The sequence below is a fragment of the Macrotis lagotis genome, chromosome 3 (assembly GCF_037893015.1).
Source record: "Macrotis lagotis isolate mMagLag1 chromosome 3, bilby.v1.9.chrom.fasta, whole genome shotgun sequence".
Lineage (NCBI taxonomy): Eukaryota > Metazoa > Chordata > Mammalia > Peramelemorphia > Peramelidae > Macrotis > Macrotis lagotis.
Genome location: NC_133660.1, coordinates 40,954,282 through 40,967,020, shown reverse-complemented (window position 1 = coordinate 40,967,020; position 12,739 = coordinate 40,954,282). Strand labels below are relative to the sequence as shown.

The window sequence follows — 12,739 nt, the reverse complement described above, 5'->3', positions numbered from 1 at the left end:
ATCATAGCTTGAGTCCAGGGGTTACTTAGAAGGTATTAAAATGACTAATAAAACATGTTTCCTCTGATACATATAAGGAACAACATGGAGCAAACCAGATGGGAGCTGTGGAAAGGTCCTTGGGAAACTTGAGACATGGAGAAAAGCTAAGTGGAGCTTTTAAACAGCCTAAATATTTAGAGAGCTGGAGTTTTACAACAGAGTTTTAAGTAGTGGTTTTTTAATACCCTTTTTGTAAGAGGGACATTATGTTATTTACTAGAGGATAAAAGTTAAAATGAAATAGGTGCCTTTTCTTCATTTTTATATTATATTGGTAACAAAGGCAAATATGTTGATCATACTTTGCTTGTTTCTTTCAAATCCACCTCTGAGGACTACATGAGAGATGACCCAAGAATGTTTGCTATGGGATTCACCCGGTGAGCACTCACCTGGAGAACAAACACTTGGGGAATTCATTCACCTCCTTACAACCCCTACTGCTTTTTAACTATACAAAATGCTCCAAATACTGTTATTTCTCCCAGTGACCAATTTTATTTAATTCAGGAGAACAAACATCATTCGGGAGGAAGTATACCAAAGGATCAAATAACAGCACAATATTGCAGAGTTTCAATTATGCATTCTATTGTGAGCTGCTCTACTGTAAATGCATCATGAGGATGAAAGATATAGGTCTTATCTGGAGTCCATGGCATTAATTATTCTGCAAGTTTCATTTCCTTACATTCTGATTTCACACTTAGTGCTTGCAAGTATACATTTTCAATACTGTTCTTGGAAAATGATTCAAACATCACAATTTCTCATTCATTCTGGAAGGTTTGGATTATGCTTCCTACATATTAATCAGCATACCTCCCTGTTCTTCTATTGCCATAATAGAGGAAAAGAAGTATTTGCAGTCTCAAAATTCACCCCAGTTCCACAAATCTTGAAGACTCAGCACCAAGGACAGAGGAATGTGAAGGACAGTTTAATTAAGGACATAGTGCTTTTCTACTTTCTCTCAAGCCTTAACCACAAAGGCTGGTACTTATTTTTAGGTCATAAGATCTTCTTTGACACAGTTTTTTTTAGGTTTTTGCAAGGCAAATGGGGTTAAGTGGCTTGCTCAAGGCCACACAGCTAGGTAATTATTAAGTGTCTGAGATCGGATTTGAACCCAGGTACTCCTGACTCCAAGGCTGGTACTTTATCCACTATGCCACCTAGCTGCCCCTTGAAACAGTTTTAATAGATTAATTCTAAACAAAGCCTATGGTCTGACTCTTTGAGACCCTCTCTGGTATATTCTTGGCAGAGAAACTGCCATTATCTTCTCCAGTTTATGTTACAAATGAGGAAAATGAGGTAAATAGGGTTAAGTAACTTGCCCAGGGTCACATAGCTAGTAAATGTCTGAAGCCAGGTTTGAATTCAAGATGCAGAGACATTTTCTCTTTAGGTCTAACACTCTGTCCCTGAGCTATCAAAAACTTATATACATGGGGAAAAAAATCCTGTGAATGTCTCATGAAAAGGATGCCCGTAAGAAGATTTAGTACAGTCCCAGATGCAGAGTAGGCTCTTTAAAAATGTTGATTGACTAATTGGCTTAAGGTTGATTTCCAAGTCTACCTGAAGTTATTTCTCAATTTTGGAAAACAAAAACAATATTTGTACCTGGTATGTTTAAAGCTGATCAGGGACCATTGGATATGGAAGACATTGTCACTAACCACATTGGGTTTGCTGTCTTTTACCAGGAACTGGAAACTGTCCATTGTCTCATGGATCTTCTCTTCATCTAGCACGTAACGTATCAAGCCCAAGTTCACATCCTCTGTGCAGAAAAGATGGCCAATGAGTCAGTTCAAGCATAGATTGACAACACCCCCCCCCTAAAAAATAAATGCTCAAGTCTATTTCCTTGGATGATTTACGGAGAGTATTTTATACAAAAGGTCAATGGTTCTTAAAGAAAAAAGGATTCTATAGAATTTTAAAATCAAAATAGTAATAGTTTGGGGGAGAGGGGACTCAGCTAATAGTGATGGGGATCATAGAATCAGGAGAGAAGAAAAAATACCATAAAACAAGAGTTATTAACCTTTCTCCAAAATTCAGCTCAACCACCACCTTCCCCATTAGGCCTTTCCTGAACTACAATACTTTTCCCTACTTCCACCACCATTCCTACTTTATCTCCCTAAACTAAAAAGATTCTCTTATTTCTCAAATTTTCCTAATGTATTTTGTTTGTATCTATGCTTTTTACACTCGAGTTAGTAAATGTCATATTGAACCCCCTTCCGCCTAAAATATAAGGGCCTTGAGATCAGGCATCATGTTCCTTTTTTAAAATCTTATTCTCAGTACTAAATATATAGAATTTTGTGATTAATAAATCTTCTGGAAAGAACTAAGAACATGAAAATATTTCTGTTGAGTGAATAATAAAAAGTGATTGTGAAATGCTTATCTTAAAAAGTAAAGGGTTATTGAAAAGATTTTTATTTTAAAGAAATTACAAAAATGCTTTTCTTAACATTAAAAAATCTATACCATGTGTTTTTAAAAAAGTATTATGCTTTAAAAGATGATTATAAAATGCTTTGCTTAAAATTTTATAAACTCCACATCATTTCTGTGGAGATACTTAATATTTGTTGAATTGAAAATTTTAAGGTTTCTTTAAAAGAATTGTTTTTAATTACAAATAACTCATGATCAAAACTGTGACCCACCTACAGAGAGAGAAATGATGAACCCTAATTACATGGTGAAGCATAATTTTTGTCACTTTATTTTTCTTTGGTTTATTTTTTGGAACATGGTTAATATGAATGTAGGTTTTTGCATGATTTCACACATAAAATATATCATACTGGTTCTCTTCTCAATGGGTGGGAAGGAATATGGAGGGAGAGAATTTGGAACTCAAAATTTAAAAAAGAATGCTATAAATAATTTTTAAAGTATTATTTCCAAAAGAAATCATAAAATGCTTTATAATTTTAATAAACCATTTGTGTTTTTTTTAACTTGGTTTTTTAAAAAATGCTTTTCTTAGGAGTGGAAAAATCCACATCATTTGTCTTTTTGTTAAGCAGAAAAATAAACCTCATGGGAGAACAAAAATATCTTTTAAATCACGCCATGGTAAACAAAGGGAAAGATACAAAAGATGAATGTGCAAGAAATAAATTCCCAAAGCCCAGATATGAGGTCCTTGCTGCATACATTTGGACTTATCTTTTGTGTAATGTGGACCCTTTTGGCTACAGTCTGGAGAAGTCTATGGGTCCCTTCTCAGTATAATGCTTTTAAATACATAATAGGAAATTATTTCTATTAAAATAGTTATCTTTTTTTAAGTTCATGGAACTGAGGATAGAAATAATGTTCTCAAGCATAATCATTACATAAAGTAATTGGAAGAGAGGGGAAGGAGGGACATTGGATCCAGGTAAAGGTTACAGAGAAATGGAAAAAATAAGAGTATATAAATTGGTTCATCAGAGGTTCTGAAATAAATTATGTGGCCAAGAGGCTACTTGGTTGACAGATGGGGAACATCTTTCCTTATTTTATCCAGGATCCTAAGGAGACATGGCAGGGGGACATGGAGATTCCTGACCTCCAGTTGCCTACCCTGGGTAAAAGTTGGGACAGCTTGGCCAGGGTGAAGTTTGTTCTCTACATAGCCATGCCTGGGTTCAGTTGTTATTTCATAGACAAGATGCTTGTCTTCTGTATCTGGGTCCATGGTCAACAGTTCTTTCTTGGTGATCAAGTTGGTTGCCTAGAATAAAAACACCCAAAATTCTATTGTTAGAGAGAGCAAGAATTAAACAGGGTTCTTCCCTCTTCTTTAAAGGTATTTAGGTGGCATAATGGATAGAAGCACCAGATCTGAAGTCAGGAGGACCAAAGTTGAAATCCAGGCTCAGAAACTTACTAGTTGTGTGTCTCTGTCCGAGTCATTTGACTGCTGCCTGCCTCAGTTATGGGGATAGTAATACTACCCAACTCCTAAAATTGTTGTAAGGATTAAATGAAATCATCCATGTAACGCATCTGGTATACAGTAGGCACTTAATAAAGCTTCCCTTCCTTCTTCTCTACTACTCTATGGAGGGCTCATGATTATATTCATTCAGATACTTAGCTGCTCATTAATGGTAGAATCTCAGGGTTGGAAGGGATATGAGAAATTATACAGTTTAATGACAACTGATCTGTAAATGCCTCTTACAACTTCCATGATAACTAATGATGAAAGCCTTGCATCTATATAGAAATTTGCTAGCTCATGAGATAATCCATTGCTTAGGCATTGGGCAGTGAGGTAATACTGGGCATAGAGCACCAGGCCTAGAATCAGGAAGACTTGAAGTCAAATCCAGCCTCACATATTTACTGTGTGACCTTGGGCATCTCACTTGACCCCATATGCCTCAGTTTCCTCATTATAAAATGAGCTGGAGAAGGAAATGGCAAACCACTCCAGTATCTCTGCCAAGAAAATCCCAAATAGGTGAAGAGAGAGAGTCAGATTTAACCAAAAAGACTGAACAACAGCAAATTCTTGGGCAAAAGGTTCTCTTATATTAAGACAAATATCTCTATGTAACCTTAACTCACAACTCCTACTTTTGTTCTTTGTAGTCATAGAAAATAAGTCTAATCTCTCTTTTAGACTTTTGAAATTTTTAAGGAAAAATTAAGGCAAAATCATGTGACCAAATCTTGACAGCAGAATCTTTTCTCCTCTAGGTTAAATACAGACATACATGTATGATAATAAAATATATGGGTGTAGGAATATGTATATATCATACACACACACACATATATATTATAAATATATATTTCCTTAATCCTTTTTCATGTAATATAAGTTAAAAGCACAAATGAGATAAAATTTGTAAAGTGAATAGCACAGCATCTCTTCTCCCCACCCCCCCATAATACAGTCCAGCTTCAATGTCTCTGTTAAAGTCAGGTGTCTAGAACTCAATACAAAATTCTAGATGTGATCTAAGTGGAGAAATAGTGATGAGGATAATGGGGTGATAACTTTCAGTCAGTGCCTCAAAGTCTACAAAATCCTTTCTGAATAGCAACCACGTGAGATAAAGAGTGCAACTCCCATTTTAGAGATAAAGCAACTGAGGCTTAGGAGTGGAATATTGTGTTCACATGAATAGCATGTTATCTAGTCTTGCCCCTTCCATCTTGGATTGGCACAATTGGCTTTTTGAACTTGGGAAGGACTTTACACACACACACACACACACACACACACACACACACACACTTCTTGTGTATATTTATACATTAAATTTCATCTTCTTAGATGTAACACATAAGGATCTTTATTGATCCTGATTTTGTCCTTCAAAGTAATGTCAATCTTTTGTGACTCTGTCATCTGAAAATTCAATGACCAAAATTTCTCTATCTTTAGAAATCCACCTAATTGTAACATACATTATTCATACCATGTTTCTTTACCCTCTCACAAATATACTGCGTGTACCTTAGTTAAATGCCATTCTGAAATCTGTCTACGTGATAACTACTGCAATCTCCTGACCAAGTAGTCTCATAATCTTGTCCAAAAAACATTTGTTCTCCATGACTTGTTCTTGTAAAGGTAGAAGTATATTGGATCAGTGTGAACATAGTTTCTCCCTTAAAATGCTTATCAAAATATATATTTAATCATTTGTACTGGAATTTGAGCTATGGCAAAACTGTTGTCTACAGTTTCCAGAATCTAGCTTTGTGCTTTTTAAAATTTTAATTAGGAACCTGTCCACTGTGTCTTCAGTCCTCCAAAGCTTCTTCCACTCTCCATAATTCCCCAAAGATTACTAAAAGTAGTTCAGTGATCACATCTGCAAGTTCTCTTAGTATCCTGGGGAGAATCTGCCTGGGCCACAAGACAAGTTTATTTCCAGCACCCAGGAGCTCTCTTCCAGCTCTTCACCTAAACTAGGCTTTAATTTCCCTTAGCCATTTTTGTTCTGCCCTTTCTGGTCTGAGGATCATTCTCCTTGACAAAAAAAGACAAAATAAAAATGTGAGTTAAGGATTTTCTTTTTTTCTCTCATCTATTAAGATGGTCCCAACTGCTGGTCCTAAGCTAGCAGTTTCTTCCTTCCTTCCTTGTTATTTCACCTATTCCAAACAGAATTTAAATGGTTCATTATTAAATTGAAAATTATCAACAAACATAATATTTCCATGTATAAAGAAGATCAGAAAAAATTGTAAAAATGAAATGTAAAAATGAATCTATTACCTACAGATTGCTGTTAAAATATAGACATATAGTTAAACAAAAATTGCATTAAACTTAGCATGGTTGTAACCACAATGGCCTGCTTGTTATCTGAACATACTCCCTTCTAAATTTCCTTCTGCATGCTTTTAAATGTTTCCTTGATATCATTTTTTTTGCATTACTGCTTCCACTCCTGAACTTTCCTCTCACCCTCCATTGTAATTTTGACCATTGAGGAACCTTAGAAATCCTGGGAAATATAGGTTTAGAGAGTCAGCTTTCTTTGAAAGGGGGGGAGAGAGAGAGAGAGAGAGAGAGAGAGAGAGATGCTCTATAAGGAGCTCTGCGCTTCAACTTAAGTCCCACATAACTTATATGAAGTCCCACATAATAATTCTGATTGTTAAAACTGAATTTAAATGGGGAAAGGGTTTTTGCTTTGAGCTTTGAAGAAGTATGGATAGACAGTAAATCTGATCGAAGAGAAGAAAGGTTTGTGATCAGGAAGGAACACAAAGATGCTCCTTACTGACAGGTATGGGTGAATTTTTTTTCTCAAAGACAAGGAGAAAACCAATGACATGTTTTAATTCCCTTTTCTCCTCCCCCCTTTACTTCTATCTTGTCATTATTAACTCCAAAGTCTTCCAATTCTTGTTCACCAGACAATTAGTCACTGAGGGGAGAGGGGTGGGAAGGGAGGATGGAAGGAAATTATGTAACTTACCTTTTTTTTAGGTTTTGCAAGGCAAATGGGGTTAAGTGGCTTGCCCAAGGCCACACAGCTAGGTAATTATTAAGTGTCTGAGGCAGGGATTGAACTCAGGTACTCCTGACTCCAGGGTAGTGCTCTATCCACTGTGCCACCTAGCCGTCCCAGAAATTCTGCAACTTATAAATGTGCATATACATGTGGATGAATGTTGAGAAATTTTCACACCATGTAATTGCAAAAATAAAATAAAATAAAATATCAATTATGATGTCTCTCAATTCCTTCAGTCTGTTTTTGACTTTTGAGTTAATTCATGCCTTTAAAAGCATCTGGTCCTTTACATAAAATTATGATCAATCCTAGGCTTAGCCAAGACTCTCTAACTGCTGACAACACCCACCTAGGTATCTTTCCCTTTGCTGCACTAAAGGAAATGGATATCAAGAGCGATCTGTATTCAGACTCTGCCTGCTGCCAGGCTAGGAGACCCCACTGTGTCAGCCTCATTTCTGACACACACACACACACACACACACTAGCATATACAGAGTGCAGTGACAAGTCCTAGACCTTTCCCAGGAAAAACCAAAACCAAAATAATCCTCTGAGACAATGAGCATCATTATTCATCTACTATGACTATGACTGTCTGGCAACACTTTTTTCTCTTAGTATCATCCAATCACTGACCAAAGAACAAACCTCCATGTCTCACTTTCTCTTCTATATCCTCCTCAGCCCTTCCAATTCATGATCCATTCCAATGCTGTCTATCCTTTCTAAAATCCCCTTTGGGGTCACCCTAGCATAGTGAACAAACTTTCCTTCATTCTGAACCTCTTTCTCTCATGCTCCTTTCATATAATAGCTTTCACTGAGACCACAACTCTCTAGCCATGGATGTGCTCACACCCCTTGCCATCCTGGTACTGGAGGAAAGGCAAAATGCTCCCTTTGCCATCACCACGTAGCAATCACCGCCTCCTTTGATGTTCATTTGGTTAATTTTTTAAATCCAATCAAGATAAGAGAAGCTTTTTTGTTCTGGTCCCCAGACCATATAAATTATGAATTCTATAAACATTTTTTAAAATCATAGTCTTCAGTGAATCTTAAATTATCCCTCCTTAACCTGTGATGAAGACATTCATGAGCCACCATCTATGATTACCATAACAGTCATAGATATCTAGTACAACTACAATAAGAACCCAAAGCATTTCTAAATAGATAGAATCAGTGACCAGAAAGGATGAATATTTTGAGAGTGTCTATAGTAACTGGCACTGGATGAATGTCCTTACTGAAGAAAATCCATTCTCCGTGGTTCTGTGCAAGCTGGCTACCAGTCAGGTCTTTCTAGACAACACCATGAGCCAGAGTTTGCTCTTTAATTAAATCAAAAAGGCAGGACCATTAACTGGATGAAAACCCTTATACTTAGGTAAGAAATAATTCTGTGGGGTAGTGTGTGCCAAAGGAACAATGTTTATGTGCTCATATTCAGCACTGGTGAGGGCAAAGAGACTGGCTTGCAAGGGAGTGAACAACACGGGAGCTTGAGTATTGGCTTACATCATCTCTGATTAGCCAATATACTTTTCAGTCAATTGAACAGGGTGATATATTGGGAAAGAGCCCTGGGTTTATAATCAAAGGAACTGAGTTTGAATCTGAACTCTCCCATTATCTCTTAATTAACATCTTCTAGGTTTTCATGAAGACCTTTTCTTTTTTCTTTTAAATTAACTTTTTTTTAGGTTTTTTACAAGGCAAATGGAGTTAAGTGGCTTGCCCAAGGCCACACAGCTAGGTAATTATTAACTGTCTGAGGCCAGATTTGAACTCAGGTATTCCTGACCCCAGGGTCAGCACTCTATCCACTGCGCTGCCCCCCCCCCCATGAAGACCTTTTCAAAAATTCTTTTTATTTTCTTTGAGTCTTTGTTTGGGTTGTTACCTAGTTAGATTTGAAATAACCCTTGTCCAAAAGCAAGTATCTACTTCACTTCCCAGTGATTTCCCAGTCACCTGTTTCAAATCTTGCTATAATGCACATACCTATCCTTCTCCTTTCCAATACCCTATCATAAAACTTGCTTTTCTAAAATCTATTGCACATATCTGATCAAATTTAGCATTCTCTTTCTTCATTAAAATGTTTGTTCAAAGAAGATTGGAATATTGATGCACTGTTAATGGAGTTGAACTAATCCAACCATTCTGGGAGAGCAATATGGAACTACGCCCAAATAAAACTACACCCAATAAAACTGATCACACCCTTTGACCCAGCAACACCAATACCAGGCCTAAATCCAAAAGAAATCATAAAAAATGGGAAAGTCCCATATGTTCGAAAACTTTTTATAGCAGTTCTTTTTATGGTGGCAAAGAACTGGAAATTGAAGGGATGCCCATCACTTGGGGAATAGCAGAACAAGTTATAAAATATGAATGTGATGGAGTATTATTATTCTGTAAGAAACCATGATTAGTCAGATTTTAGAGAAGTATGGAAAGAATTACATGAACTGATGCTGAGCCATGGGAGCAGATCCAAGAGATCATTGTACACATCAACAACATTATGAGTTGATCAACTATGATGGATGCAGCTACTCTCAGCAGTTCAGACAACTCAAGACTTGTTATGGACAATGCCATCCAAATTCAGAGAAAAAAACAAAACCAAAACAAACAAAAATACCCAGAATCTGAATGAGTGCTATGCTCACTTTTTAAAAACTGCTCTTATGTTTTTCCTTCCTATCCCATGGTTTTCTTTCCTTTCCCATAGTCCTCATAGCCAAAATGACTAATATGCAAACATGTTAAATAGAAATGTTCATGTACAACTTTTACCAGACTGTTTGCCACTGAGAGGAGAGGGGTAGGAAGGGAGAGTGGTAGAAAAAAATGTGTAGCTTATAAATATGCAAGTGGATGAATGTTAAAATTTTTTTATAACATAATTGGAAAAAATTTTAAAAATGTTTGCTCAACAATTCCCTGATTTTCTTTCATAGGTTCCCCTCCTACTAAACCAATAACAAAGTTCACCCATTCAGTTCCTTTGCCCCCTAAGAGATAAATTTGACTGAAAGTCAGGATTTGAGCAGCCTCAGAGAAGAGAGATAGAAGACAGAACTCAGAGAAGCTGAGAGTTTGGAGACTCCCAGTTCAACCCATACACAGTTTACATGCCATCCACGATTATGCAACCATAGTACAGATGTGTTTGAAGATGATTTCTGAAGATGGGGATAGCCTATTGCTCAAGACAGCCTATCTCTCTTTGGGAAAACTTGAATTGTCAGAAAGTATTTCCTGACACCAAAACGAATTTTCCCCCTTATTCAGTTTTCAGCTATTGTTTCTTGATTTGCCTTCCGAGCCCAAATAAAACAGGTTTAATTGTTCATTGACATGATGACCCTTCACAATAATTATCATGTTCTTCTTGAACCTTCTTTTCCTTAGGTTAAACACTCCAGTTTTTTCAACTAATCCTCACATGACATAGACTAAAGATCCTTTACACTCTGCTTGCCCTCCTCTGGACCCTTGGACCCTTCCCAGCTTATAAATAGTTTTTCTTAAACCAGCTACATAAGTATAATTTTTTTAGTTAAAAATTCTTTCATTCATGTTAAAAAATTTGATCCATTAAACAACTTTCCATCCTTTAATCTGTTATCCACATAGCTATTCACCTATTATACCTTACTTTAGGGACAGCTAGATGGTGCAATGAATAAAGTGGCAGCTGTAGAGTTAGGAGAACCTGAATTCATGCCTGGCCTCAAGCATTTAATAGATGCGTGACCATGGGCAAATCACTTAACCCTATTTGCTTCAGTCACATATCTGCAAAATGGCACATTACTGCAGTATTTATGTCAAGAAAACCCCAAATGGGAGAGCCAGACATCACTGAAACAATTCAACCACACATCTTTTTTTCCATAGACTTTGGTTTTCTTTCTTTCTTTTAAAAAATGTATTACTTTATCATCTAGTCTTATATGTAATATCAGTAGTACTGAACAATCTCTGAAGTTTGTCAAGTAATTTGAAAGGATTGACCATCTCCTGGGTGGCCACATGTCCCTCTATAGTCTGTCCTTAACCATTAAGAAATGTCTTCCCAACAGTATTACTTGTACTCCTTATGTCCCATAGGACATAGGAGGATGCTTTCTTCTATGAAATTCAAATTCTTTTCACTGCAGAAAAAGCCACCTCCTTCTCAGAAAGTTCAAAGGTTCAACATTTCCTCACCTTTGTCATGGTCTTCTACTTGTCAACTATTTGACCCTAGTTTTTGTTTCCTCTGCCTTTCCAAATTCTTTCTTTTTTAAAAATTTTATTTATTTAAGGCAATTGCATTAAGTGACTTGCCCAAGGACATGCAAGTGGGCAATTATTAATGTCTGAAGCCAGATTTGAACTCAGGTCCTCCAGACTTCAGAGCCAGTGCTCTATCCACTTGCACCACCTAGTTGCCCCAAAATCTTTCACTTCTTAGTCTAATTTTTAGTTTCTTTCTTCTATTTAGTAACACTTTATTTTCCTCTACTAAATCAAGGAAGAGAGCAACAATTTTTCAAATTCTTTTGCCTTCTCCTTATGTAAGACAACAAGGATTTAAGTTGTTCACCATATGTTCATTTTCAGAAGAACATACATTTTTGATGAGTTGAGGAAGCTCACACCTGTGTACCCAGAAATCACTCTTTGCATATCAGAGTAGCTACTAAAGAAAAGAAAAAGAGTGACTCAACAAATAAGTTAAGCATAGAGTGCTAGGAAAGGCTTACCTGTCCATCCATATACTCCAACCACTGCAGGCCCAAGTTGGTGACAATTCTTGGGGTACCATCATCTACTGGAAGGATGTCCACTCGAAACCTCTGGGGTGCTGCTGTCACAATCTAAAGGAGAGAAGTCATCATTCATAGACATCAAAAATATCCCTTATTCAGGATGGGGGGAAAATGGAACTCTTTTGAAATGGTGGCACTTTGGGAATGGAACATAGAAGCATTCTGTAATAAGGACAGTAGTAAGTTGGGGACAAGAGTTTAGGACAAAAGCAATCAAGGATACACATGGATGGATTTTCCATTTTTTTAACCATCTGGGGTTTTGGTGGCTTTCAGTGTCATTCAAGGACACTTTCATTCAGGGAGAAAATCAAAATATAAACACAGCCATTTTTATAAATCACAACAACCTTCCATGAGAAGCTCATCATTTTTCAACCATGAGTAAATACTATTTAATGATGCAAACTCCAAAAAAGGTGATCCATGATTGTTGTTCAATGAGTAGACATACTACTAGGGTAACTGAATCATCAGTCTTTCTGTTTGCAATTTAAATGATGATTTTAATTGAAAACATAAGACAAAGTCAAACTGAAGCTAAATGGAATGCTGGCTTATAGGGTCTATATGGAGGATCATAGATTTGAGGGAAGAAAAAAATAAATTTGTTAGATATTTTTTATTGTATATTGTAAAGGATTAGCAAGGTGTGCATTCTAGATTTGTACTTTCATGAAAAATCATCTTTTTTATTATAACTTTCTATGAAAATGCTTGCTTGCTTGAATACATTAAAAATTAAATTAAATAAATAGATTTGGAGAAGAAAGAGGTCTTAGAGACCCTCAAGTCTTATTTCACGATTTTACAGATGTGGAAAATGAGATCAAGAGAAGGAAAATTACTTGT

At 36.4% G+C, this 12,739-nt stretch overlaps 1 protein-coding gene across 1 annotated transcript in view; it reads right to left on the bottom strand.

The window, feature by feature from the left end:
• FRAS1 (Fraser extracellular matrix complex subunit 1) overlaps positions 1-12,739 on the bottom strand; it is a 502,816-nt gene that overhangs the window by 62,034 nt on the left and 428,043 nt on the right. Inside the window, exons 51-53 of the mRNA XM_074231550.1 lie at positions 11,822-11,935; positions 3,643-3,793; positions 1,672-1,831 (exon numbers count right to left, since the gene is read on the bottom strand). Coding sequence (XP_074087651.1) covers positions 1,672-1,831; positions 3,643-3,793; positions 11,822-11,935 — 425 coding nt within the window. The remainder of the gene's footprint in view (positions 1-1,671; positions 1,832-3,642; positions 3,794-11,821; positions 11,936-12,739) is intronic.